At 45.9% G+C, this 24,489-nt stretch overlaps 1 protein-coding gene across 49 annotated transcripts in view; it reads left to right on the forward strand.

Moving 5' to 3' along the window:
* The window catches only part of LOC139571681 (ankyrin-3-like), a 408,808-nt gene extending 386,919 nt beyond the window's left edge, over window positions 1-21,889 (forward strand). For 40 of the 49 annotated variants that reach the window (XM_071394781.1, XM_071394785.1, XM_071394780.1 and 37 more), the window contains 4 exons: window positions 12,117-12,200; window positions 12,371-12,610; window positions 15,562-15,640; window positions 20,283-21,889. In XM_071394781.1, the coding sequence (XP_071250882.1) occupies window positions 12,117-12,200; window positions 12,371-12,610; window positions 15,562-15,618 (381 nt within the window). In that variant the 3' untranslated portion in view covers window positions 15,619-15,640; window positions 20,283-21,889. Of the gene's footprint in view, window positions 1-12,116; window positions 12,201-12,370; window positions 12,611-15,561; window positions 15,651-20,282 lie in introns of all 49 variants that reach the window. The other 9 variants (XM_071394798.1, XM_071394800.1, XM_071394805.1 and 6 more) reach the window with 6 other exon arrangements.
* The last annotated feature ends 2,600 nt before the right edge of the window (window positions 21,890-24,489 follow it).

The raw sequence follows: 24,489 nt of genomic DNA on the forward strand, positions 1-24,489 counted from the left end.
AAGAGATGGCCGCCTCGCTTCGCGTTCCTTGGAAAATATGCAGTATTTTGTTTTTTTATGTGTTATTTCTTACATCGGTACCCCAGGTAATCTTAGGTTTCATTACATACAGTCGGGAGGAACTACTGAATATACGATTAACGTCAACTCATCATCGTTCCTACCAGGAATATGACTTTCCCGAAACGGATCCAGTGTTTTGCCTTCCACCCAATACAATGGATCTGATCCCAGCCGGCGACCCTGTGCGACGCCGTAAAAGGGGCAAACGAGGCGGTCTCGTGGTCAGGCTTCGGAGACGGGCACATCGCGCTCCACTCCCTAGCATACTACTCGCCAATGTCCAGTCTCTTGACAATAAGGTTGATGAAATCCGAGCACGGGTAGCATTCCAGAGAGACATCAGGGATTGCAACGTGCTCTGCTTCACGGAAACATGGCTAACTCAAGAGACGCTAACGGAGTCGGTGCAGCCAGCTGGTTTCTTCATGCATCGCGCCGACAGAAACAAACATCTTTCTGGTAAGAAGAGGGGCGGGGGGGTATGCCTTATGATTAACGAGACGTGGTGTGATCATCATAACAACACACAGGAACTCAAGTCATTCTGTTCACCTGATCTAGAACTCCTCACAATCAAATGTCGACCGCATTATCTACCAAGGGAATTCTCTTCAATCATAATCACAGCCGTATATATTCCCCCCCAAGCAGACACATCGATGGCCCTGAACGAACTTTATCTGACTCTTTGTAAACTGGAAACCACACACCCTGAGGCTGCATTCATCGTAGCTGGGGATTTTAACAAGGCTAATCTAAAAACAAAACTCCCTAAATTCTATCAGCATATCGATTGTGCTACCAGGGCTGGAAAAACCCTAGATCATTGTTATACTAATTTCCGCGACGCATATAAGGCCCTCCCCCGCCCCCCTTTCGGAAAAGCTGACCACGACTCCATTTTGTTGATTCCAGCCTACAAACAGAAACTAAAACAACAAGCTCCCGCGCTCAGGTCTGTTCAACGCTGGTCCGACCAATCTGAATCCACGCTTCAAGACTGCTTCGATCACGCGGATTGGAATATGTTCCGCATTGCGTCCAACAACAATATTGACGAATATGCTGATTCGGTGAGCGAGTTCATTAGGAAGTGCATTGACGATGTCGTACCCACAGCAACGATTAAAACATTCCCAAACCAGAAACCGTGGATTGACGGCAGCATTCGCGTGAAACTGAAAGCGCGAACCACTGCTTTTAACCAGGGCAAGGTGACCGGAAGCATGACCGAATACAAACAGTGTAGCTATTCTCTCCGCAAGGCAATCAAACAGGCTAAGTCCCAGTACAGAGACAAAATCGAGTCGCAATTCAACAGCTCAGACACAAGAGGTATGTGGCAGGGTCTACAGTCAATCACGGATTACAAAAAGAAAACCAGCCCCGTCGCGGACCAGGATGTCTTGCTCCCAGACAGGCTAAACAACTTTTTTGCCCGCTTTGAGGACAATACAGTGCCACTGACACGGCCCCCTACCAAAACCTGCGGGCTCTCCTTCACTGCAGCCGAGGTGAGTAAAACATTTAAACGTGTTAACCCTCGCAAGGCTGCAGGCCCAGACGGCATTCCCAGCCGCGTCCTCAGAGCATGCGCAGACCAGCTGGCTGGTGTGTTTACGGACATATTCAATCAATCCTTATCCCAGTCTGCTGTTCCCACATGCTTCAAGAGGGCCACCATTGTTCCTGTTCCCAAGAAAGCTAAGGTAACTGAGCTAAACGACTACCGCCCCGTAGCACTCACTTCCGTCATCATGAAGTGCTTTGAGAGACTAGTCAAGGACCATATCACCTCCACCCTACCGGACACCCTAGACCCACTCCAATTTGCTTACCGACCCAATAGGTCCACAGACGACGCAATCGCAACCACACTGCACACTGCCCTAACCCATCTGGACAAGAGGAATACCCATGTGAGAATGCTGTTCATCGATTACAGCTCAGCATTTAACACCATAGTACCCTCCAAACTCGTCATCAAGCTCGAGACCCTGGGTCTCGACCCCGCCCTGTGCAACTGGGTCCTGGACTTCCTGACGGGCCGCCCCCAGGTGGTGAGGGTAGGTAACAACATCTCCACCCCGCTGATCCTCAACACTGGGGCCCCACAAGGGTGCGTTCTGAGCCCTCTCCTGTACTCCCTGTTCACCCACGACTGCGTGGCCATGCACGCCTCCAACTCAATCATCAAGTTTGCGGATGACACTACAGTGGTAGGCTTGATTACCAACAACGACGAGACGGCCTACAGGGAGGAGGTGAGGGCCCTCGGAGTGTGGTGTCAGGAAAATAACCTCACACTCAACGTCAACAAAACAAAGGAGATGATTGTGGACTTCAGGAAACAGCAGAGGGAGCACCCCCCTATCCACATCGACGGGTCAGTAGTGGAGAAGGTGGAAAGTTTTAAGTTCCTCGGTGTACACATCACGGACAAACTGAATTGGTCCACCCACACAGACAGCGTTGTGAAGAAGGCGCAGCAGCGCCTCTTCAACCTCAGGAGGCTGAAGAAATTCGGCTTGTCACCAAAAGCACTCACAAACTTCTACAGATGCACAATCGAGAGCATCCTGTCGGGCTGTATCACCGCCTGGTACGGCAACTGCTCCGCCCACAACCGTAAGGCTCTCCAGAGGGTAGTGAGGTCTGCAGAACGCATCACCGGGGGCAAACTACCTGCCCTCCAGGACACCTACACCACCCGATGTCACAGGAAGGCCATAAAGATCATCAAGGACAACAACCACCCAAGCCACTGCCTGTTCACCCCGCTATCATCCAGAAGGCGAGGTCAGTACAGGTGCATCAAAGCAGGGACCGAGAGACTGAAAAACAGCTTCTATCTCAAGGCCATCAGACTGTTAAACAGCCACCACTAACATTTAGCGGCCGCTGCCAACATACTGACTCAACTCCAGCCACTTTAAAAATGGGAATTGATGGAAATTATGTAAAAATGTACCACTAGCCACTTTAAACAATGCCACTTAATATAATGTTTACATACCCTACATTACCCATCTCATATGTATATACTGTACTCTATATCATCTACTGCATCTTGCCATCTTTATGTAATACATGTACCACTAGCCACTTTAAACTATGCCACTTTATGTTTACATACCCTACAGTACTCATCTCATATGTATATACCGTACTCTATACCATCTACTGCATCTTGCCATGCCGTTCTGTACCACCACTCATTCATATATCTTTATGTACATATTCTTTATCCCTTTACACTTGTGTGTGTGTATAAGGTAGTAGTTGTGGAATTGTTAGGTTAGATTACTTGTTGGTTATTACTGCATTGTCGGAACTAGAAGCACAAGCATTTCGCTACACTCGCATTAACATCTGCTAACCATGTGTATGTGACTAATAAAATTTGATTTGATTTGATTTGATTTGAATAGCTGTAGCTACTGGCTGACTGGGTTAATAGCTGTAACTACTGGCTGACTGGGTTGATAGCTGTAGCTACTGGCTGACTGGGTTGATAGCTGTAGCTACTGGCTGACTGGGTTGATAGCTGTAGCTACTGGCTGACTGGGTTAATAGCTGTAGCTACTGGCTGACTGGGTTAATAGCTGTAACTACTGGCTGACTGGGTTAATAGCTGTAGCTACTGGCTGACTGGGTTGATAGCTGTATCTACTGGCTGACTGGGTTGATAGCTGTAGCTACTGGCTGACTGGGTTGATAGCTGTAGCTACTGGCTGACTGGGTTGATAGCTGTAGCTACTGGCTGACTGGGTTAATAGCTGTAACTACTGGCTGACTGGGTTAATAGCTGTAGCTACTGGCTGACTGGGTTGATAGCTGTAGCTACTGGCTGACTGGGTTGATAGCTGTAGCTACTGGCTGACTGGGTTAATAGCTGTAGCTACTGACTGACTGGGTTGATAGCTGTAACTACTGGCTGACTGGGTTAATAGCTGTAGCTACTGGCTGACTGGGTTAATAGCTGTAACTACTGGCTGACTGGGTTAATAGCTGTAACTACTGGCTGACTGGGTTGATAGCTGTAGCTACTGGCTGACTGGGTTGATAGCTGTAGCTACTGGCTGACTGGGTTGATAGCTGTAGCTACTGGCTGACTGGGTTAATAGCTGTAGCTACTGGCTGACTGGGTTAATAGCTGTAACTACTGGCTGACTGGGTTAATAGCTGTAGCTACTGGCTGACTGGGTTAATAGCTGTAACTACTGGCTGACTGGGTTAATAGCTGTAACTACTGGCTGACTGGGTTGATAGCTGTAGCTACTGGCTGACTGGGTTGATAGCTGTAGCTACTGGCTGACTGGGTTAATAGCTGTAGCTACTGGCTGACTGGGTTAATAGCTGTAACTACTGGCTGACTGGGTTAATAGCTGTAGCTACTGGCTGACTGGGTTAATAGCTGTAACTACTGGCTGACTGGGTTAATAGCTGTAGCTACTGGCTGACTGGGTTAATAGCTGTAGCTACTGGCTGACTGGGTTGATAGCTGTAGCTACTGGCTGACTGGGTTAATAGCTGTAGCTACTGACTGACTGGGTTGATAGCTGTAACTACTGGCTGACTGGGTTAATAGCTGTAGCTACTGGCTGACTGGGTTAATAGCTGTAACTACTGGCTGACTGGGTTAATAGCTGTAACTACTGGCTGACTGGGTTGATAGCTGTAGCTACTGGCTGACTGGGTTAATAGCTGTAACTACTGGCTGACTGGGTTAATAGCTGTAACTACTGGCTGACTGGGTTAATAGCTGTAGCTACTGGCTGACTGGGTTAATAGCTGTAGCTACTGGCTGACTGGGTTGATAGCTGTAGCTACTGGCTGACTGGGTTAATAGCTGTAACTACTGGCTGACTGGGTTAATAGCTGTAGCTACTGGCTGACTGGGTTAATAGCTGTAGCTACTGGCTGACTGGGTTGATAGCTGTAACTACTGGCTGACTGGGTTGATAGCTGTAACTACTGGCTGACTGGGTTGATAGCTGTAGCTACTGGCTGACTGGGTTAATAGCTGTAACTACTGGCTGACTGGGTTAATAGCTGTAGCTACTGGCTGACTGGGTTAATAGCTGTAACTACTGGCTGACTGGGTTAATAGCTGTAACTACTGGCTGACTGGGTTAATAGCTGTAGCTACTGGCTGACTGGGTTAATAGCTGTAGCTACTGGCTGACTGGGTTGATAGCTGTAGCTACTGGCTGACTGGGTTGATAGCTGTAACTACTGGCTGACTGGGTTAATAGCTGTAACTACTGGCTGACTGGGTTAATAGCTGTAACTACTGGCTGACTGGGTTAATAGCTGTAACTACTGGCTGACTGGGTTAATAGCTGTAGCTACTGGCTGACTGGGTTAATAGCTGTAACTACTGGCTGACTGGGTTAATAGCTGTAACTACTGGCTGACTGGGTTAATAGCTGTAGCTACTGGCTGACTGGGTTAATAGCTGTAACTACTGGCTGACTGGGTTAATAGCTGTAACTACTGACTGACTGGGTTAATAGCTGTAGCTACTGGCTGACTGGGTTAATAGCTGTAGCTACTGACTGGGTTAATAGCTGTAACTACTGGCTGACTGGGTTAATAGCTGTATCTACTGGCTGACTGGGTTAATAGCTGTAGCTACTGGCTGACTGGGTTGATAGCTGTAGCTACTGGCTGACTGGGTTAATAGCTGTAACTACTGGCTGACTGGGTTAATAGCTGTAACTACTGGCTGACTGGGTTAATAGCTGTAGCTACTGGCTGACTGGGTTAATAGCTGTAACTACTGGCTGACTGGGTTGATAGCTGTAACTACTGGCTGACTGGGTTAATAGCTGTAGCTACTGGCTGACTGGGTTAATAGCTGTAGCTACTGGCTGACTGGGTTAATAGCTGTAGCTACTGGCTGACTGGGTTAATAGCTGTAACTACTGGCTGACTGGGTTAATAGCTGTAGCTACTGGCTGACTGGGTTAATAGCTGTATCTACTGACTGACTGGGTTAATAGCTGTAGCTACTGGCTGACTGGGTTAATAGCTGTAGCTACTGACTGACTGGGTTAATAGCTGTAGCTACTGGCTGACTGGGTTAATAGCTGTAGCTACTGGCTGACTGGGTTAATAGCTGTAACTACTGGCTGACTGGGTTAATAGCTGTATCTACTGGCTGACTGGGTTAATAGCTGTAACTACTGGCTGACTGGGTTAATAGCTGTAGCTACTGGCTGACTGGGTTAATAGCTGTAACTACTGGCTGACTGGGTTAATAGCTGTAGCTACTGGCTGACTGGGTTAATAGCTGTAGCTACTGGCTGACTGGGTTAATAGCTGTAGCTACTGGCTGACTGGGTTGATAGCTGTAGCTACTGGCTGACTGGGTTAATAGCTGTAACTACTGGCTGACTGGGTTGATAGCTGTAGCTACTGGCTGACTGGGTTGATAGCTGTAGCTACTGGCTGACTGGGTTGATAGCTGTAGCTACTGGCTGACTGGGTTAATAGCTGTAACTACTGGCTGACTGGGTTAATAGCTGTAGCTACTGGCTGACTGGGTTGATAGCTGTAGCTACTGGCTGACTGGGTTAATAGCTGTAGCTACTGGCTGACTGGGTTGATAGCTGTAGCTACTGGCTGACTGGGTTGATAGCTGTAGCTACTGGCTGACTGGGTTAATAGCTGTAACTACTGGCTGACTGGGTTAATAGCTGTAGCTACTGGCTGACTGGGTTGATAGCTGTAGCTACTGGCTGACTGGGTTGATAGCTGTAGCTACTGGCTGACTGGGTTAATAGCTGTAGCTACTGGCTGACTGGGTTAATAGCTGTAGCTACTGGCTGACTGGGTTAATAGCTGTAGCTACTGGCTGACTGGGTTAATAGCTGTAGCTACTGGCTGACTGGGTTAATAGCTGTAGCTACTGGCTGACTGGGTTGATAGCTGTAGCTACTGGCTGACTGGGTTGATAGCTGTAGCTACTGGCTGACTGGGTTAATAGCTGTAGCTACTGGCTGACTGGGTTGATAGCTGTAGCTACTGGCTGACTGGGTTGATAGCTGTAGCTACTGGCTGACTGGGTTGATAGCTGTAACTACTGGCTGACTGGGTTAATAGCTGTAGCTACTGGCTGACTGGGTTAATAGCTGTAGCTACTGGCTGACTGGGTTAATAGCTGTAGCTACTGGCTGACTGGGTTAATAGCTGTAACTACTGGCTGACTGGGTTAATAGCTGTAACTACTGGCTGACTGGGTTGATAGCTGTAACTACTGGCTGACTGGGTTGATAGCTGTAACTACTGGCTGACTGGGTTAATAGCTGTAGCTACTGGCTGACTGGGTTAATAGCTGTAACTACTGACTGACTGGGTTAATAGCTGTAGCTACTGGCTGACTGGGTTAATAGCTGTAGCTACTGGCTGACTGGGTTAATAGCTGTAACTACTGGCTGACTGGGTTAATAGCTGTAACTACTGACTGACTGGGTTAATAGCTGTAGCTAGGGACTGGGTTAATAGCTGTAGCTACTGGCTGACTGGGTTAATAGCTGTAGCTACTGGCTGACTGGGTTAATAGCTGTAGCTACTGGCTGACTGGGTTAATAGCTGTAACTACTGGCTGACTGGGTTAATAGCTGTAGCTACTGGCTGACTGGGTTAATAGCTGTAGCTACTGGCTGACTGGGTTAATAGCTGTAGCTACTGGCTGACTGGGTTAATAGCTGTAGCTACTGGCTGACTGGGTTGATAGCTGTAACTACTGACTGACTGGGTTAATAGCTGTAGCTACTGGCTGACTGGGTTAATAGCTGTAACTACTGACTGACTGGGTTAATAGCTGTAACTACTGACTGACTGGGTTAATAGCTGTAGCTACTGGCTGACTGGGTTAATAGCTGTAACTACTGACTGACTGGGTTAATAGCTGTAGCTACTGGCTGACTGGGTTAATAGCTGTAGCTACTGGCTGACTGGGTTAATAGCTGTAGCTACTGGCTGACTGGGTTAATAGCTGTAGCTACTGGCTGACTGGGTTAATAGCTGTAACTACTGGCTGACTGGGTTAATAGCTGTAACTACTGGCTGACTGGGTTGATAGCTGTAACTACTGACTGACTGGGTTAATAGCTGTAGCTACTGGCTGACTGGGTTAATAGCTGTAACTACTGACTGACTGGGTTAATAGCTGTAGCTACTGGCTGACTGGGTTAATAGCTGTAACTACTGGCTGACTGGGTTGATAGCTGTAACTACTGGCTGACTGGGTTGATAGCTGTAACTACTGGCTGACTGGGTTAATAGCTGTAGCTACTGGCTGACTGGGTTAATAGCTGTAACTACTGACTGACTGGGTTAATAGCTGTAGCTACTGGCTGACTGGGTTAATAGCTGTAGCTACTGGCTGACTGGGTTAATAGCTGTAACTACTGACTGACTGGGTTAATAGCTGTAGCTACTGGCTGACTGGGTTAATAGCTGTAACTACTGGCTGACTGGGTTGATAGCTGTAGCTACTGGCTGACTGGGTTAATAGCTGTAGCTACTGGCTGACTGGGTTAATAGCTGTAACTACTGGCTGACTGGGTTAATAGCTGTAACTACTGGCTGACTGGGTTAATAGCTGTAGCTACTGGCTGACTGGGTTAATAGCTGTAACTACTGGCTGACTGGGTTAATAGCTGTAACTACTGGCTGACTGGGTTGATAGCTGTACCTACTGGCTGACTGGGTTAATCTGTTCACGGCTGCTTCTACTGGCCATGTGGTAATAGCTAGTGAATGAGAGTAGCACTCACCAGCTCTGTAGACATGTTTTACATCCATCTACTTCCTAGCCTGTCTTCATTTTAACATCAAAGTATTGACAGGTTTCATATCACAGCGAGAATTCACACTCACATTGTTCCAGATCATTCTACCATCATTCTAATATACATAGTTAAACTCAGGCTTTCATAATGGCTTGCATAGTGTTGTGCTGATGTTGGCTTGTGTGTTCAGTTCCATGTTACCATCACCACCTGTGGTTTTCTCTGGGTCCCTCTACCAAGCTGATCTGATGTGACATCGGCATGTAATGTTCTGTGTGTTTATTGGATGAGTGGTGGTATTACAAGGTCATGTTGTGGCTGTGCTTTTTGCAAATGGAACTTTGTGTTGCTAATGTCGCTAGGGCAGGTAAACTAACCCCAGGTAAACTAACCTCAGGTAAACTGACCTCAGGTAAACTAACCTCAGGTAAACTAACCTCAGGGTAACTAACCTCAGGTAAACTGACCTCAGGGTAACTAACCTCAGGTAAACTAACCTCAGGGTAACTAACCTCAGGGTAACTAACCTCAGGTAAACTAACCTCAGGTAAACTAACCTCAGGTAAACTAACCTCAGGTAAACTAACCTCAGGGTAACTAACCTCAGGTAAACTAACCTCAGGGTAACTAACCTCAGGGTAACTAACCTCAGGTAAACTAACCTCAGGTAAACTAACCTCAGGGTAACTAACCTCAGGTAAACTAACCTCAGGGTAACTAACCTCAGGGTAACTAACCTCAGGGTAACTAACCTCAGGGTAACTAACCTCAGGTAAACTAACCTCAGGTAAACTAACCTCAGGGTAACTAACCTCAGGTAAACTAACCTCAGGTAAACTAACCTCAGGGTAACTAACCTCAGGTAAACTAACCTCAGGGTAACTAACCTCAGGGTAACTAACCTCAGGTAAACTAACCTCAGGTAAACTAACCTCAGGTAAACTAACCTCAGGGTAACTAATCTCAGGTAAACTACCCTCAGGTAAACTAACCTCAGGGTAACTAACCTCAGGTAAACTAACCTCAGGTAAACTACCCTCAGGGTAACTAACCTCAGGGTAACTAACCTCAGGTAAACTAACCCCAGGTAAACTACCCTCAGGTAAACTAACCTCAGGTAAACTACCCTCAGGTAAACTAACCCCAGGTAAACTGACCTCAGGGTAACTAACCTCAGGTAAACTAACCTCAGGTAAACTACCCTCAGGGTAACTAACCTCAGGGTAACTAACCTCAGGTAAACTAACCCCAGGTAAACTGACCTCAGGGTAACTAACCTCAGGTAAACTAACCTCAGGTAAACTACCCTCAGGGTAAGTAACCTCAGGGTAACTAACCTCAGGTAAACTAACCCCAGGTAAACTGACCTCAGGGTAACTAACCTCAGGTAAACTAACCTCAGGTAAACTAACCTCAGGTAAACTACCCTCAGGGTAACTAACCTCAGGGTAACTAACCTCAGGTAAACTAACCCCAGGTAAACTGACCTCAGGGTAACTAACCTCAGGTAAACTAACCTCAGGTAAACTACCCTCAGGGTAACTAACCTCAGGTAAACTAACCTCAGGGTAACTAACGTCAGGTAAACTAACCTCAGGTAAACTAACCTCAGGGTAACTAACCTCAGGTAAACTACCCTCAGGTAAACTAACCTCAGGTAAACTAACCTCAGGGTAACTAACCTCAGGGTAACTAACCTCAGGTAAACTAACCTCAGGGTAACTAACCTCAGGTAAACTACCCTCAGGTAAACTAACCTCAGGGTAACTAACATCAGGTAAACTACCCTCAGGTAAACTAACCTCAGGTAAACTAACCTCAGGGTAACTAACCTCAGGTAAACTAACCTCAGGTAAACTACCCTCAGGGTAACTAACCTCAGGTAAACTAACCTCAGGTAAACTAACCTCAGGGTAACTAACCTCAGGTAAACTAACCTCAGGGTAACTAACCTCAGGTAAACTAACCTCAGGTAAACTAACCTCAGGGTAACTAACCTCAGGTAAACTACCCTCAGGTAAACTAACCTCAGGTAAACTAACCTCAGGGTAACTAACCTCAGGGTAACTAACCTCAGGTAAACTAACCTCAGGGTAACTAACCTCAGGTAAACTACCCTCAGGTAAACTAACCTCAGGGTAACTAACCTCAGGTAAACTACCCTCAGGTAAACTAACCTCAGGGTAACTAACCTCAGGTAAACTACCCTCAGGTAAACTAACCTCAGGGTAACTAACTCAGGTAAACTAACCTCAGGTAAACTAACCTCAGGTAAACTAACCTCAGGGTAACTAACCTCAGGTAAACTAACCTCAGGTAAACTACCCTCAGGGTAACTAACCTCAGGTAAACTAACCTCAGGTAAACTAACCTCAGGGTAACTAACCTCAGGTAAACTAACCTCAGGGTAACTAACTTCGGGTAACTAACCTCAGGTAAACTAACCTCAGGTAAACTAACCTCAGGGTAACTAACCTCAGGTAAACTACCCTCAGGTAAACTAACCTCAGGTAAACTAACCTCAGGGTAACTAACCTCAGGGTAACTAACCTCAGGTAAACTAACCTCAGGGTAACTAACCTCAGGTAAACTACCCTCAGGTAAACTAACCTCAGGTAAACTACCCTCAGGTAAACTAACCTCAGGTAAACTACCCTCAGGGTAACTAACCTCAGGTAAACTACCCTCAGGGTAACTAACCTCAGGGTAACTAATGATGACCGGTAAACTAACGTCAGGCAAACTAATGATGACAGGTAAACTAACCTCAGGTAAACTAACGTCAGGTAAACTACCCTCAGGTAAACTAATGATGACAGGTAAACTAACCTCAGGTAAACTAATGATGACCGGTAAACTAACCTCAGGTAAACTAATGATGACCGGTAAACTAACCTCAGGTAAACTAACTTCAGGTAAACTAACCTCAGGTAAACTAATGATGACCGGTAAACTACCCTCAGGTTAACTAACCTCAGGTAAACTAATGATGACCGGTAAACTACCCTCAGGTTAACTAACCTCAGGTAAACTAATGATGACCGGTAAACTAACCTCACGTTAACTAACCTCAGGTAAACTAATGATGACCGGTAAACTAACCTCAGGTAAACTAACCTCAGGTAAACTAACCTCAGGTAAACTAATGATGACCGGTAAACTACCCTCAGGTTAACTAACCTCATGTAAACTAATGATGACCGGTAAACTACCGTCAGGTCTGATCCTACTGTACCATATCATCCTCAGGGAGAACAGGCCAGAAACATCCCTATGCAGTCAGTGACAGAAGAGCAGTTCACAGACGAGGATGGAAACATTGTCACCCGAAAAGTAACTGCTGTACCCCTCTTCACTACACACCCCACACCCCTATTACATCCTCACCCTGTCCTCTTCTGATATCACCTGAACATCTCCCCCCCATGCCCATCCTCCCCATCTCCACCCCCCCATCCCCATTCCTCTGTCCTAACATGACTTTATACCCCTCCACTCCTAAGGTCATCAGGAAAGTAGTACGTCGTATTGCTGCTACGGCAACTACTTTTACTGCTGCTACTACTGCTACTACAGAGGAGGTGAAAGCAGGAGGAGCGGTAGGAGAAGGAGGAGCAGGAGGAAGAGGAGAAGCAGGAGGAGGGGGCAGGAAGGAAAAACAGGGCAGGAAGAGAAACAAGCGCTCCCGGGGAGGCCCTAAGGCAGAGCAGGAGAGCTCTAAGGGTCAGAGGGGAAAGACTGAGGTTTGCGCCATGATCATAGAGTAGTGTGGTGTTGACACTAACGGTAGACTAGTAGTGGAGAGAGTTCCAACTAGACACTAGACTAGTAGTGGAGAGAGTTCCAACTAGACACTAGACTAGTAGTGGAGAGAGTTCCAACTAGACACTAGACTAGTAGTGGATAGAGTTCCAACTAGACACTAGACACTAGACAGTAGACACTAGACAGTAGACACTAGACAGTAGACACTAACGGTAGACTAGTAGTGGAGAGAGTTCCAACTAGACACTAGACTAGTAGTGGAGAGAGTTCCAACTAGACACTAGACTAGTAGTGGAGAGAGTTCCAACTAGACAGTAGACACTAACGGTAGACTAGTAGTGGAGAGAGTTCCAACTAGACACTAGACTAGTAGTGGAGAGAGTTCCAACTAGACACTAGACTAGTAGTAGAGAGAGTTCCAACTAGACAGTAGACTAGTAGTGGAGAGAGTTCCAACTAGACAGTAGACTAGTAGTGGAGAGAGTTCCAACTAGACACTAGACTAGTAGTAGAGAGAGTTCCAACTAGACAGTAGACACTGACAGTAGACTAGTAGTGGAGAGAGTTCCAACTAGACAGTAGACACTAACGGTAGACTAGTAGTGGAGAGAGTTCCAAGTAGACACTAGTAGTGGAGAGAGTTCCAACTAGACAGTAGACTAGTAGTGGAGAGAGTTCCAACTAGACAGTAGACTAGTAGTGGAGAGAGTTCCAACTAGACACTAGACACTGAGGGTAGACTAGTAGTGGAGAGAGTTCCAACTAGACAGTAGACACTGACGGTAGACTAGTAGTGGAGAGAGTTCCAACTAGACAGTAGACACTGACGGTAGACTAGTAGTGGAGAGAGTTCCAACTAGACAGTAGACACTAACGGTAGACTAGTAGTGGAGAGAGTTCCAACTAGACAGTAGACTAGTAGTGGAGAGAGTTCCAACTAGACAGTAGACTAGTAGTGGAGAGAGTTCCAACTAGACAGTAGACACTAACGGTAGACTAGTAGTGGAGAGAGTTCCAACTAGACAGTAGACACTAACGGTAGACTAGTAGTGGAGAGAGTTCCAACTAGACAGTAGACTAGTAGTGGAGAGAGTTCCAACTAGACAGTAGACTAGTAGTGGAGAGAGTTCCAACTAGACAGTAGACACTGACGGTAGACTAGTAGTGGAGAGAGTTCCAACTAGACACTAGACTAGTAGTGGAGAGAGTTCCAACTAGACAGTAGACACTGACAGTAGACTAGTAGTGGAGAGAGTTCCAACTAGACAGTAGACACTAACGGTAGACTAGTAGTGGAGAGAGTTCCAAGTAGACACTAGTAGTGGAGAGAGTTCCAACTAGACAGTAGACTAGTAGTGGAGAGAGTTCCAACTAGACAGTAGACACTGACGGTAGACTAGTAGTGGAGAGAGTTCCAACTAGACAGTAGACACTAACGGTAGACTAGTAGTGGAGAGAGTTCCAACTAGACAGTAGACTAGTAGTGGAGAGAGTTCCAACTAGACAGTAGACTAGTAGTGGAGAGAGTTCCAACTAGACAGTAGACACTAACGGTAGACTAGTAGTGGAGAGAGTTCCAACTAGACAGTAGACACTAACGGTAGACTATTAGTGGAGAGAGTTCCAACTAGACAGTAGACTAGTAGTGGAGAGAGTTCCAACTAGACAGTAGACTAGTAGTGGAGAGAGTTCCAACTAGACAGTAGACACTGACGGTAGACTAGTAGTGGAGAGAGTTCCAACTAGACACTAGACTAGTAGTGGAGAGAGTTCCAACTAGACAGTAGACACTAGACAGTAGACAGTAGACACTAGACGGTAGACACTAGACAGTAGACACTGACGGTAGACAGTAGACAGTAGACAGTAGACAGTAGACAGTAGACGGTAGACACTAGACACTAGACAGTAGACGGTAGACACTAGACAGTAGACAGTAGACACTAGACAGTAGACACTAGACAGTAGACACTAGACGGTAGACACTAGACAGTAGACACTAGACAGTAGACACTAGACAGTAGACACTGACGGTAGACACTAGACAGTAGACACTAGACGGTAGAAACTAGACAGTAGACACTAGACAGTAGACACTAGACAGTAGACAGTAGACAGTAGACACTAGACAGTAGACACTAGACACTGACGGTAGACACTAGACAGTAGACACTAGACACTAGACAGTAGACACTAGACGGTAGACACTAGACAGTAGACACTAGACAGTAGACACTGACGGTAGACAGTAGACAGTAGACACTAGACGGTAGACACTAGACGGTAGACACTAGACAGTAGACACTAGACGGTAGACACTAGACAGTAGACACTAGACGGTAGACACTAGACAGTAGACACTAACGGTAGACTAGTAGTGGAGAGAGTTCCAACTAGACAGTAGACACTAGACGGTAGACACTAGACAGTAGACACTAGACGGTAGACACTAGACAGTAGACACTAACGGTAGACTAGTAGTGGAGAGAGTTCCAACTAGACAGTAGACACTAGACGGTAGACACTAGACAGTAGACACTAGACAGTAGACACTAGACGGTAGACACTAACGGTAGACACTAGACAGTAGACACTAGACAGTAGACTAGCAGTGTGGAGTGCTTCAGAGTGCTGTGGTGTGTGGTTGTCAGACAGCTCAGTTCATCGTGAACCAATCAGAGAGCTCAATCTGACCTGCTGTCAGTGTGATGTCATTGGACTGTGGGTGTTTACTGGTCAGACTATGAACCTGATGATGGAGTGATGACAATCAGCTGGATGTAGTGAATGAACCCTTAGTGTTTTCTTTCAGCATGTCTAGGACACTAGTGTAGAAGAGTTCCAGTCTGCTTGGTGTTTCTGTGTGTTCTGCGGGCCTGCCCCTCATTCTGCCATCATCCTGTCTAACCCCTCTCTCTGTGTGTTGCAGTCTGGAGAAGGGTCAGGGTCGAAGGTGAAAAAGAAGCAAGTGGAAAAGGATCAATGATAACAGTCGTGTGTTCAACCTGGTACGTACAGGTATGGAGCTCAGGACTGATAGAATATGGAGGGAAATGGGGATCACTTAACACTACAGCCGGGTGGTATCCTGTCTGGATCCGTTATCCTGTCTGGATCCATTATCCTGTCGGATCCATTATCCTGTCTGGATCCGTTATCCTGTCTGGATCCGTTATCCTGTCGGATCCATTATCCTGTCTGGATCCGTTATCCTGTCTGGATCCATTATCCTGTCGGATCCATTATCCTGTCTGGATCCATTATCCTGTCGGATCCATTATCCTGTCTGGATCCGTTATCCTGTCTGGATCCATTATCCTGTCGGATCCATTATCCTGTCGGATCCGTTATCCTGTCGGATCCATTATCCTGTCGGATCCATTATCCTGTCGGATCCATTATCCTGTCGGATCCGGTAAATGGCTGTCTGGATCCATTATCCTGTCTGGATCCATTATCCTGTCTGGATCCATTATCCTGTCGGATCCATTATCCTGTCTGGATCCGTTATCCTGTCGGATCCGTTATCCTGTCGGATCCGTTATCCTGTCGTATCCGTTATCCTGTCGGATCCATTATCCTGTCGGATCCATTATCCTGCCGGATCCATTATCCTGTCGGATCCATTATCCTGTCGGATCCAGTAAATTCCTGTCTGGATCCATTATCCTGTCGGATCCATTATCCTGTCGGATCCATTATCCTGTCGGATCCGTTATCCTGTCGGATCCATTATCCTGTCGGATCCATTATCCTGTCGGATCCATTATCCTGTCGGATCCGTTATCCTGTCGGATCCGTTATCCTGTCGGATCCATTATCCTGTCGGATCCATTATCCTGTCGGATCCATTATCCTGTCGGATCCTTTATCCTGTCGGATCCATTATCCTGTCGGATCCAGCAACCGGCTGTCTGGATCCATTATCCTGTCGGATCCAGGACAGGCTCAGTCTGGATCCATTATCCTGTTGGCTCCAGGACAGGCTCAGCCTGGATCCATTATCCTGTCGGATCCAGCAACCGGCTGTCTGGATCCATTATCCTGTCGGATCCAGGACAGGCTCAGTCTGGATCCATTATCCTGTTGGCTCCAGGACAGGCTCAGCCTGGATCCATTATCCTGTCGGATCCAGCATCCGGCTGTCTGGATCCATTATCCTGTCGGATCCAGGACAGGCTCAGCCTGGATCCATTATCCTGTCGGATCCAGGACAGACTCAGTCTGGATCCATTATCCTGTTGGCTCCAGGACAGGCTCAGCCTGGATCCATTATCCTGTCGGATCCAGGACAGGCTTAGTCTGGATCCATTATCCTGTCGGATCCAGGACAGGCTCAGTCTGGATCCATTATCCTGTTGGCTCCAGGACAGGCTCAGTCTGGATCCATTATCCTGTTGGCTCCAGGACAGGCTTAGTCTGGATCCATTATCCTGTCGGATCCAGGACAGGCTTAGTCTGGATCCATTATCCTGTTGGCTCCAGGACAGGCTCAGTCTGGATCCATTATCCTGTTGGCTCCAGGACAGGCTCAGTCTGGATCCATTCACTCTGAAGCCACAATAGAGATGTGCTTTGTGACCCTGACTCCGCCCCATATAGATGTGACCCTACTGATAACATGCTATTTCAGCCCCCTAGAGATGTGACCCTACTGACAACATGCTAACTCAGCCCCCTAGAGATGTGACCCTACTGACAACATGCTAACTCAGCCCCCTAGAGATGTGACCCTACTGACAACATGCTAACTCAGCCCCCTAGAGATGTGACCCTACTGATAACATGCTAACTCAGTCTCCTAGAGATGTGACCCTACTGACAACATGCTAACTCAGCCCCATATAGATGACCCTACTGACAACATGCTAACTCAGCCCCCTAGAGATGTGACCCTACTGACAACATGCTAACTCAGCCCCCTAGAGATGTGACCCTACTGATAACATGCTAACTCAGCCCCATATAGATGACCCTACTGACAACATGCTAACTCAGCCCCCTAGAGATGTGACCCTACTGACAACATGCTAACTCAGCCCCATATAGATGACCCTACTGACAAGATGCTAACTCAGTCTCCTAGAGATGTGACCCTACTGACAACATGCTAACTCAGCCCCCTAGAGATGTGACCCTACTGACAACATGCTAACTCAGCCCCCTAGAGATGTGACCCTACTGACAACATGCTAACTCAGCCCCCTAGAGATGTGACCCTACTGATAACATGCTAACTCAGTCTCCTAGAGATGTGACCCTACTGACAACATGCTAACTCAGCCCCATATAGATGACCCTACTGACAACATGCTAACTCAGCCCCCTAGAGATGTGACCCTACTGACAACATGCTAACTCAGCCCCCTAGAGATGTGACCCTACTGATAACATGCTAACTCAGTCTCCTAGAGATGTGACCCTACTGACAACATGCTAACTCAGTCTCCTAGAGATGTGACCCTACTGACAACATGCTAACTCAGTCTCCTAGAGATGTGACCCTACTGACAACATGCTAACTCAGCCCCATATAGATGACCCTACTGACAACATGCTAACTCAGCCCCCTAGAGATGTGACCCTACTGACAACATGCTAACTCAGTCTCCTAGAGATGTGACCCTACTGACAACATGCTAACTCAGCCCCATATAGATGACCCTACTGACAACATGCTAACTCAGCCCCCTAGAGATGTGACCCTACTGACAACATGCTAACTCAGTCTCCTAGAGATGTGACCCTACTGACAACATGCTAACTCAGCCCCATATAGATGACCCTACTGACAACATGCTAACTCAGCCCCATATAGATGACCCTACTGACAACATGCTAACTCAGCCTCCTAGAGATGTGACCCTACTGACAACATGCTAACTCAGTCTCCTAGAGATGTGACCCTACTGACAACATGCTAACTCAGCCCCATATAGATGACCCTACTGACAACATGCTAACTCAGCCTCCTAGAGATGTGACCCTACTGACAACATGCTAACTCAGTCTCCTAGAGATGTGACCCTACTGACAACATGCTAACTCAGCCCCATATAGATGACCCTACTGACAACATGCTAACTCAGCCCCATATAGATGACCCTACTGACAACATGCTAACTCAGCCTCCTAGAGATGTGACCCTACTGATAACATGCTAACTCAGCCCCCTAGAGATGTGACCCTACTGACAACATGCTAACTCAGCCCCCTAGAGATGTGACCCTACTGACAACATGCTAACTCAGTCTCCTAGAGATGTGACCCTACTGACAACATGCTAACTCAGCCCCATATAGATGACCCTACTGACAACATGCTAACTCAGCCCCCTAGAGATGTGACCCTACTGACAACATGCTAACTCAGTCTCCTAGAGATGTGACCCTACTGACAACATGTTAACTCAGCCCCATATAGATGACCCTACTGACAACATGCTAACTCAGCCCCCTAGAGATGTGACCCTACTGATAACATGCTAACTCAGCCCCGTAGAGATGTGACCCTACTGACAACATGCTAACTCAGCCCCATATAAATGTGACCCTACTGACAACATGCTAACTCAGCCCCCTAGAGATGTGACCCTACTGACAACATGCTAACTCAGTCTCCTAGAGATGTGACCCTACTGACAACATGCTAACTCAGTCCCATATAGATGACCCTACTGACAACATGCTAACTCAGTCCCCTAGAGATGTGACCTTACTGACAACATGCTAACTCAGTCTCCTAGAGATGTGACCCTACTGACAACATGCTAACTCAGTCCCATATAGATGACCCTACTGACAACATGCTAACTCAGCCCCATATAGATGACCCTACTGACAACATACTAACTCAGCCCCATATAGATGTGACCCTACTGACAACATGCTAACTCAGCCCCCTAGAGATGTGACCCTACTGACAACATGCTAACTCAGCCCCATATAGATGATCAAATCAAGTTTATTTTATATAGCCCTTCGTACATCAGCTGATATCTCAAAGTGCTGTACAGAAACCCAGCCTAAAACCCCAAACAGTAAGCAATGCAGGTGTAGAAGCACGAGAGATGCTTCTCCCCAGTCAAACCCTAATCCCACAGTGTCCTGCCCAGATATAGTCTTATCCTAACCCTCCCCAGTCAAACCCTAATCCCACAGTGTCCTGCCCAGATATAGTCTTATCCTAACTCTCCCCAGTCAAGCCCTAATCCCACAGTGTCCTGCCCAGATATAGTCTTATCCTAACTCTCCCCAGTCAAACCCTAATCCCACAGTGTCCTGCCCAGATATAGTCTTATCCTAACTCTCCCCAGTCAAACCCTAATCCCACAGTGTCCTGCCCAGATATAGTCTTATCCTAACTCTCCCCAGTCAAACCCTAATCCCACAGTGTCCTGCCCAGATATAGTCTTATCCTAACTCTCCCCAGTCAAACCCTAATCCCACAGTGTCCTGCCCAGATATAGTCTTATCCTAACTCTGCCCAGTCAAACCCTCACACTTTCTGAGGGCCTTGCAGTCTTGTTAGTTTAGCTGGTTGGTGCAGTTGGTTAATCAAGAGAGACAAACTATTCACAACATACACAGTGGTGAGAGAATTAAACTCATGTTGATCTAAATCACCTATCATGTGTGTTTTGTTTTGCAGGTTTGTTGATGTTTCATGACTTCCTGGAAGGGAGATGACTGGAACCTTGAAGCAGGAGAACAGCCAATCAGAACGTGTGTCTGCAGCTTTCACGTTAACGCATGGTTTTACAGCAAGACCACTTTATTTGATTTCGCATGAGCATGAAAAACTTACTTTTCTGTCCACAACCTTGGCTCCAGTCATGACCTGTTGTTACCACGGTGACAGGAGAACAGGGGTGTGGTCTGCTCCATCATGGCGTCAGGACAACAGTAGCCACGCCTCCAAGCATCTCTCGGACCAATGAGGCACAACAGGACGTTTGATTGACAGATTAGAGGAACACTTGGAGTCACCCTCTACAAGCCTTATATTTTCTGTCCTGTAGCCACACCACTGGGGTGGGTGTATGATGTGGTTGTGATTTTTAATGACAACGGGTGGTTTGGTTGTATATAAATGACACTGTAAAAACTTCTGAAGTTTAGTCACTGATAGAATGTTTTCTGCACTGGTAGGACAGCTTCGCAAAGCATTGGAATATTGATTCCACCTTTATGAAAACGCTTGGGTGTTACTGCACATGTCTAATTATCAGCGGGAAATGTTTGTAAAATCAAAATGGTAGCTTGATTTTAACCTAACTCCACTGCAACTCAAACATCACTTCTGTGAACATATTTCCTCAGAGTACTAATATTTTGATGCATGAGATTCACCTGGTTTGACTTAGTTTTCCTCATTTGCGAACATTGTATGATGAAATAAGGTGTTACTTCTATCAGTGTCTGTCTGCTCAGAAACATGAACACACACAGCCACCTGGGGGACAGCAGGACAGAGAGGGAAACTTCATTCTGATGCTTTGAGGGCCCACTGTGTAGCATGGAATATGCCTCTACTATTAAAGACGAGGAGATATGAGAGCTCCCAATATATAATGTAGACTGGCACATTGGAAAGGGTTAAAGAGCTATTACCCCAATATATAATGTAGACCAACACATTGGAAAGGGTTAGAGAGCGTTTACCCCAATATATAATGTAGACTGGCACATTGGAAAGGGTTAGAGAGCGTTTACCCCAATATATAATGTAGACTGACACATTGGAAAGGGTTAAAGAGCTATTACCCCAATATATAATGTAGACTGACACATTGGAAAGGGTTAGAGAGCGTTTACCCCAATATATAATGTAGACTGACACATTGGAAAGGGTTAGAGAGCTCCCAATATATAATGTAGACTGACACATTGGAAAGGGTTAGAGAGCTATTACCCCAATATATAATGTAGACCGACACATTGGAAAGGGTTAGAGAGCGTTTACCCCAATATATAATGTAGACCGACACATTGGAAAGGGTTAACAGTTGTCATGTGTATTGGCTCTAAACCAATCATTGGTCATTGTTTTAGCAGTATAATGTTATGTTTTAAGCCTGCTGTGGTTTAAAGGGGCATTTCTTTCTCTGGGTTTTGTTGCCATATTTCCTTCCGTTGTATCTATTCATATGAGACCACCTAAAGCATTGACTGGTGATCTGGTAACATATGTATGACAACCAACATGGATGATCCAATTCATTATTTAAGCAGAAATAAATTGTGATTAAACTGAAACAGTCTGAGGTTGTGTTTTCATCCATTATGTTCTAAATACCTTTTGGGGATTTTATTTAACAATTTGCCAAGAATGTACATCTTGAAATACAGAAGGCCCATATAACAACATACATAATGTCTGAATAGTGTTCAGTTATGAGGTTGACTGTCATTTGTAACATACCCTGAGAATACAAAACATTAGGAACACCTGCTCTTTCAATGACAGACGGACCAGGTGAATCCAGGTGAAAGCAATGATCCCTTACTGATGTCACATGTTAAATCCATTTCAATCAGTGTAGATGAAGAGGAGGGGAACAGGTTAAAGAAGGATTTTTAACCCTTGAGTCAATGTTTGTATTTGTATTTATGAAGGATCTCCATTAGTTTAGCAGCCAGTCCGTGCTGCTGCATGCCATGTTTATAACTGGCCACTAGATGGGGCTGTTACATTGAGTAACCTCCATAGCACAGTCAGGCAGCTTCTTCTGTTGTCTCGACCCCTGAATGCTCGGCTATGAAAAGCCAACTGATATTTACTCCTGAGGTGCTGACCTGTTGCACCATCTACGACCACTGTGATTATTATTTGACCCTGCTGGTCATCTATGAACGTTTCAACATCTTGAAGAACGATCTGGCCTTAATGGCCATGAACTCTTATAATCTCCATCCGGCACAGCAAGAAGAGGACTGGCCCCCCCTCAGAACCTGGTTCCTCTCTAGGTGTCTTCCTAGGTTCTGGCCTTTCTAGGGAGTTTTTCCTAGCCACCGTGCTTCTACACCTGCATTGCTTGCTGTTTGGGGTTATAGGCTGGGTTTCTGTACAGCACTTTGAGACATCAGCTGATGTAAGAAGGGCTTTATAAATACATTGATTTGGAACAGGGTTCTGAACCGGGACAGGCTTCTCCTTTGGACACAAAGTGCTGTACAGAAACCCATCTGTTGGCCTCATTAACCTCTGACAACTCAAGTTCAAGTCTTGTACCCCGAGGCCGGTGTTGTTTTAGTCAACTGAGTTTGAATTCCTCACCGAGGCCGGTGTTGTTTTAAAGGTTACAACATACCGACGTCCTGGTAGGATACATGAATAAAGCCCTAACGGTGACAACATACCAACGTCCTGGTACATGAAACAGTTTGATCAAAAGAGATGAGACGTGTAGAGTCCCTCCTCTAACACCTGTATAATACACCTGTATATATACACCTCTAACAGGTGTACCTTATTTATTATAATAACATACCAGTGCATTATATAGTTTTTCTACGTTATAATCTGCCAGTTGGGGAGGACTCATTTGGACAGGTCTCATGACTTCAGTCCACTCAGAGGTTTCAATGAGAAACTATCTGTGTCTGATGCCACCTGGGAGTGATGCAATGTGAACCCAAAACTGAGGATACTCTTAGAAAAAAGGGTCCCAATGGGGTTCTTCAGCTGTCCCCATAGGAGAACCCTTTTGGTTCCAGGTGGAACCCTTTTTGGTTCCAGGGAAAACACTTTTTGGTTCCACACATACCCTTTTGGGTTCCATGTGGAACCCTCTGTGGAAAGGGTCCTACTGTATATGGTACCTAAAAAGGGTTCTACCTGGAACCAAAAAGGGTTCTACCTGGAACCAAAAGGGTTCTACCTGGAACCAAAAGGGTTCTACCTGGAACCAAAAAGGGTTCTTTAAAGGTTAAAGATCCATTTTAGGTTCTAGATAGCACCTTTTATTCTAAAAGTGTACGGCATGAGACACCACTATAAATGGCTCAAAATTCAACTCTGTGCAAGCCAGCCCTGTCATCAAGAATCCACAATCAGAACCGTGTCAGATTGTAACAGTTGATTGCAGTAGAATTCAATCTTGTTTTGTCTCTGCATGTCAACCAACATCAACTGTTGAGTTGTTGTGCTACAGTCAGCTGTGGTTAAATGTGACACATTTCTATCTGATCGTCCTGGTTAGGATCTGTTGTACACATCCTCTGATATACGAACAGTTTGAATGATAGCTTTACCGCACGCTCATTTAGCATTTACTGACTTAACAGTTTGAATGTTAGCTTTACCGCACGCTCATTTAGCATTTACTGACATAACAGTTTGAATGTTAGCTTTACTGTACACTCATTTAGCATTTACTGACATAACAGTTTAAATGTTAGCTTTACCGCACGCTAATCTAGCATTTACTGACTTACCAGTTTGAATGTTAGCTTTACCGCACGCTCATTTAGCATTTACTGACTTAACAGTTTGAATGATAGCTTTACTGCACGCTCATTTAGCATTTACTGACTTACCAGTTTGAATGTTAGCTTTACTGTACGCTCATTTAGCATTTACTGACATAACAGTTTGAATGATAGCTTTACTGTACGCTCATTTAGCATTTACTGACTTAACAGTTTGAATGATAGCTTTACTGTACGCTCATTTAGCATTTACTGACTTAACAGTTTGAATGATAGCTTTACTGTACGCTCATTTAGCATTTACTGACTTACCAGTTTGAATGTTAGCTTTACTGTACGCTCATTTAGCATTTACTGACATACCAGTTTGAATGTTAGCTTTCCCGCACGCTCATTTAGCATTTACTGACATAACAGTTTGAATG

Source organism: Salvelinus alpinus, chromosome 3, assembly GCF_045679555.1.
Source record: "Salvelinus alpinus chromosome 3, SLU_Salpinus.1, whole genome shotgun sequence".
NCBI classification, from domain to species: Eukaryota; Metazoa; Chordata; class Actinopteri; order Salmoniformes; family Salmonidae; genus Salvelinus; species Salvelinus alpinus.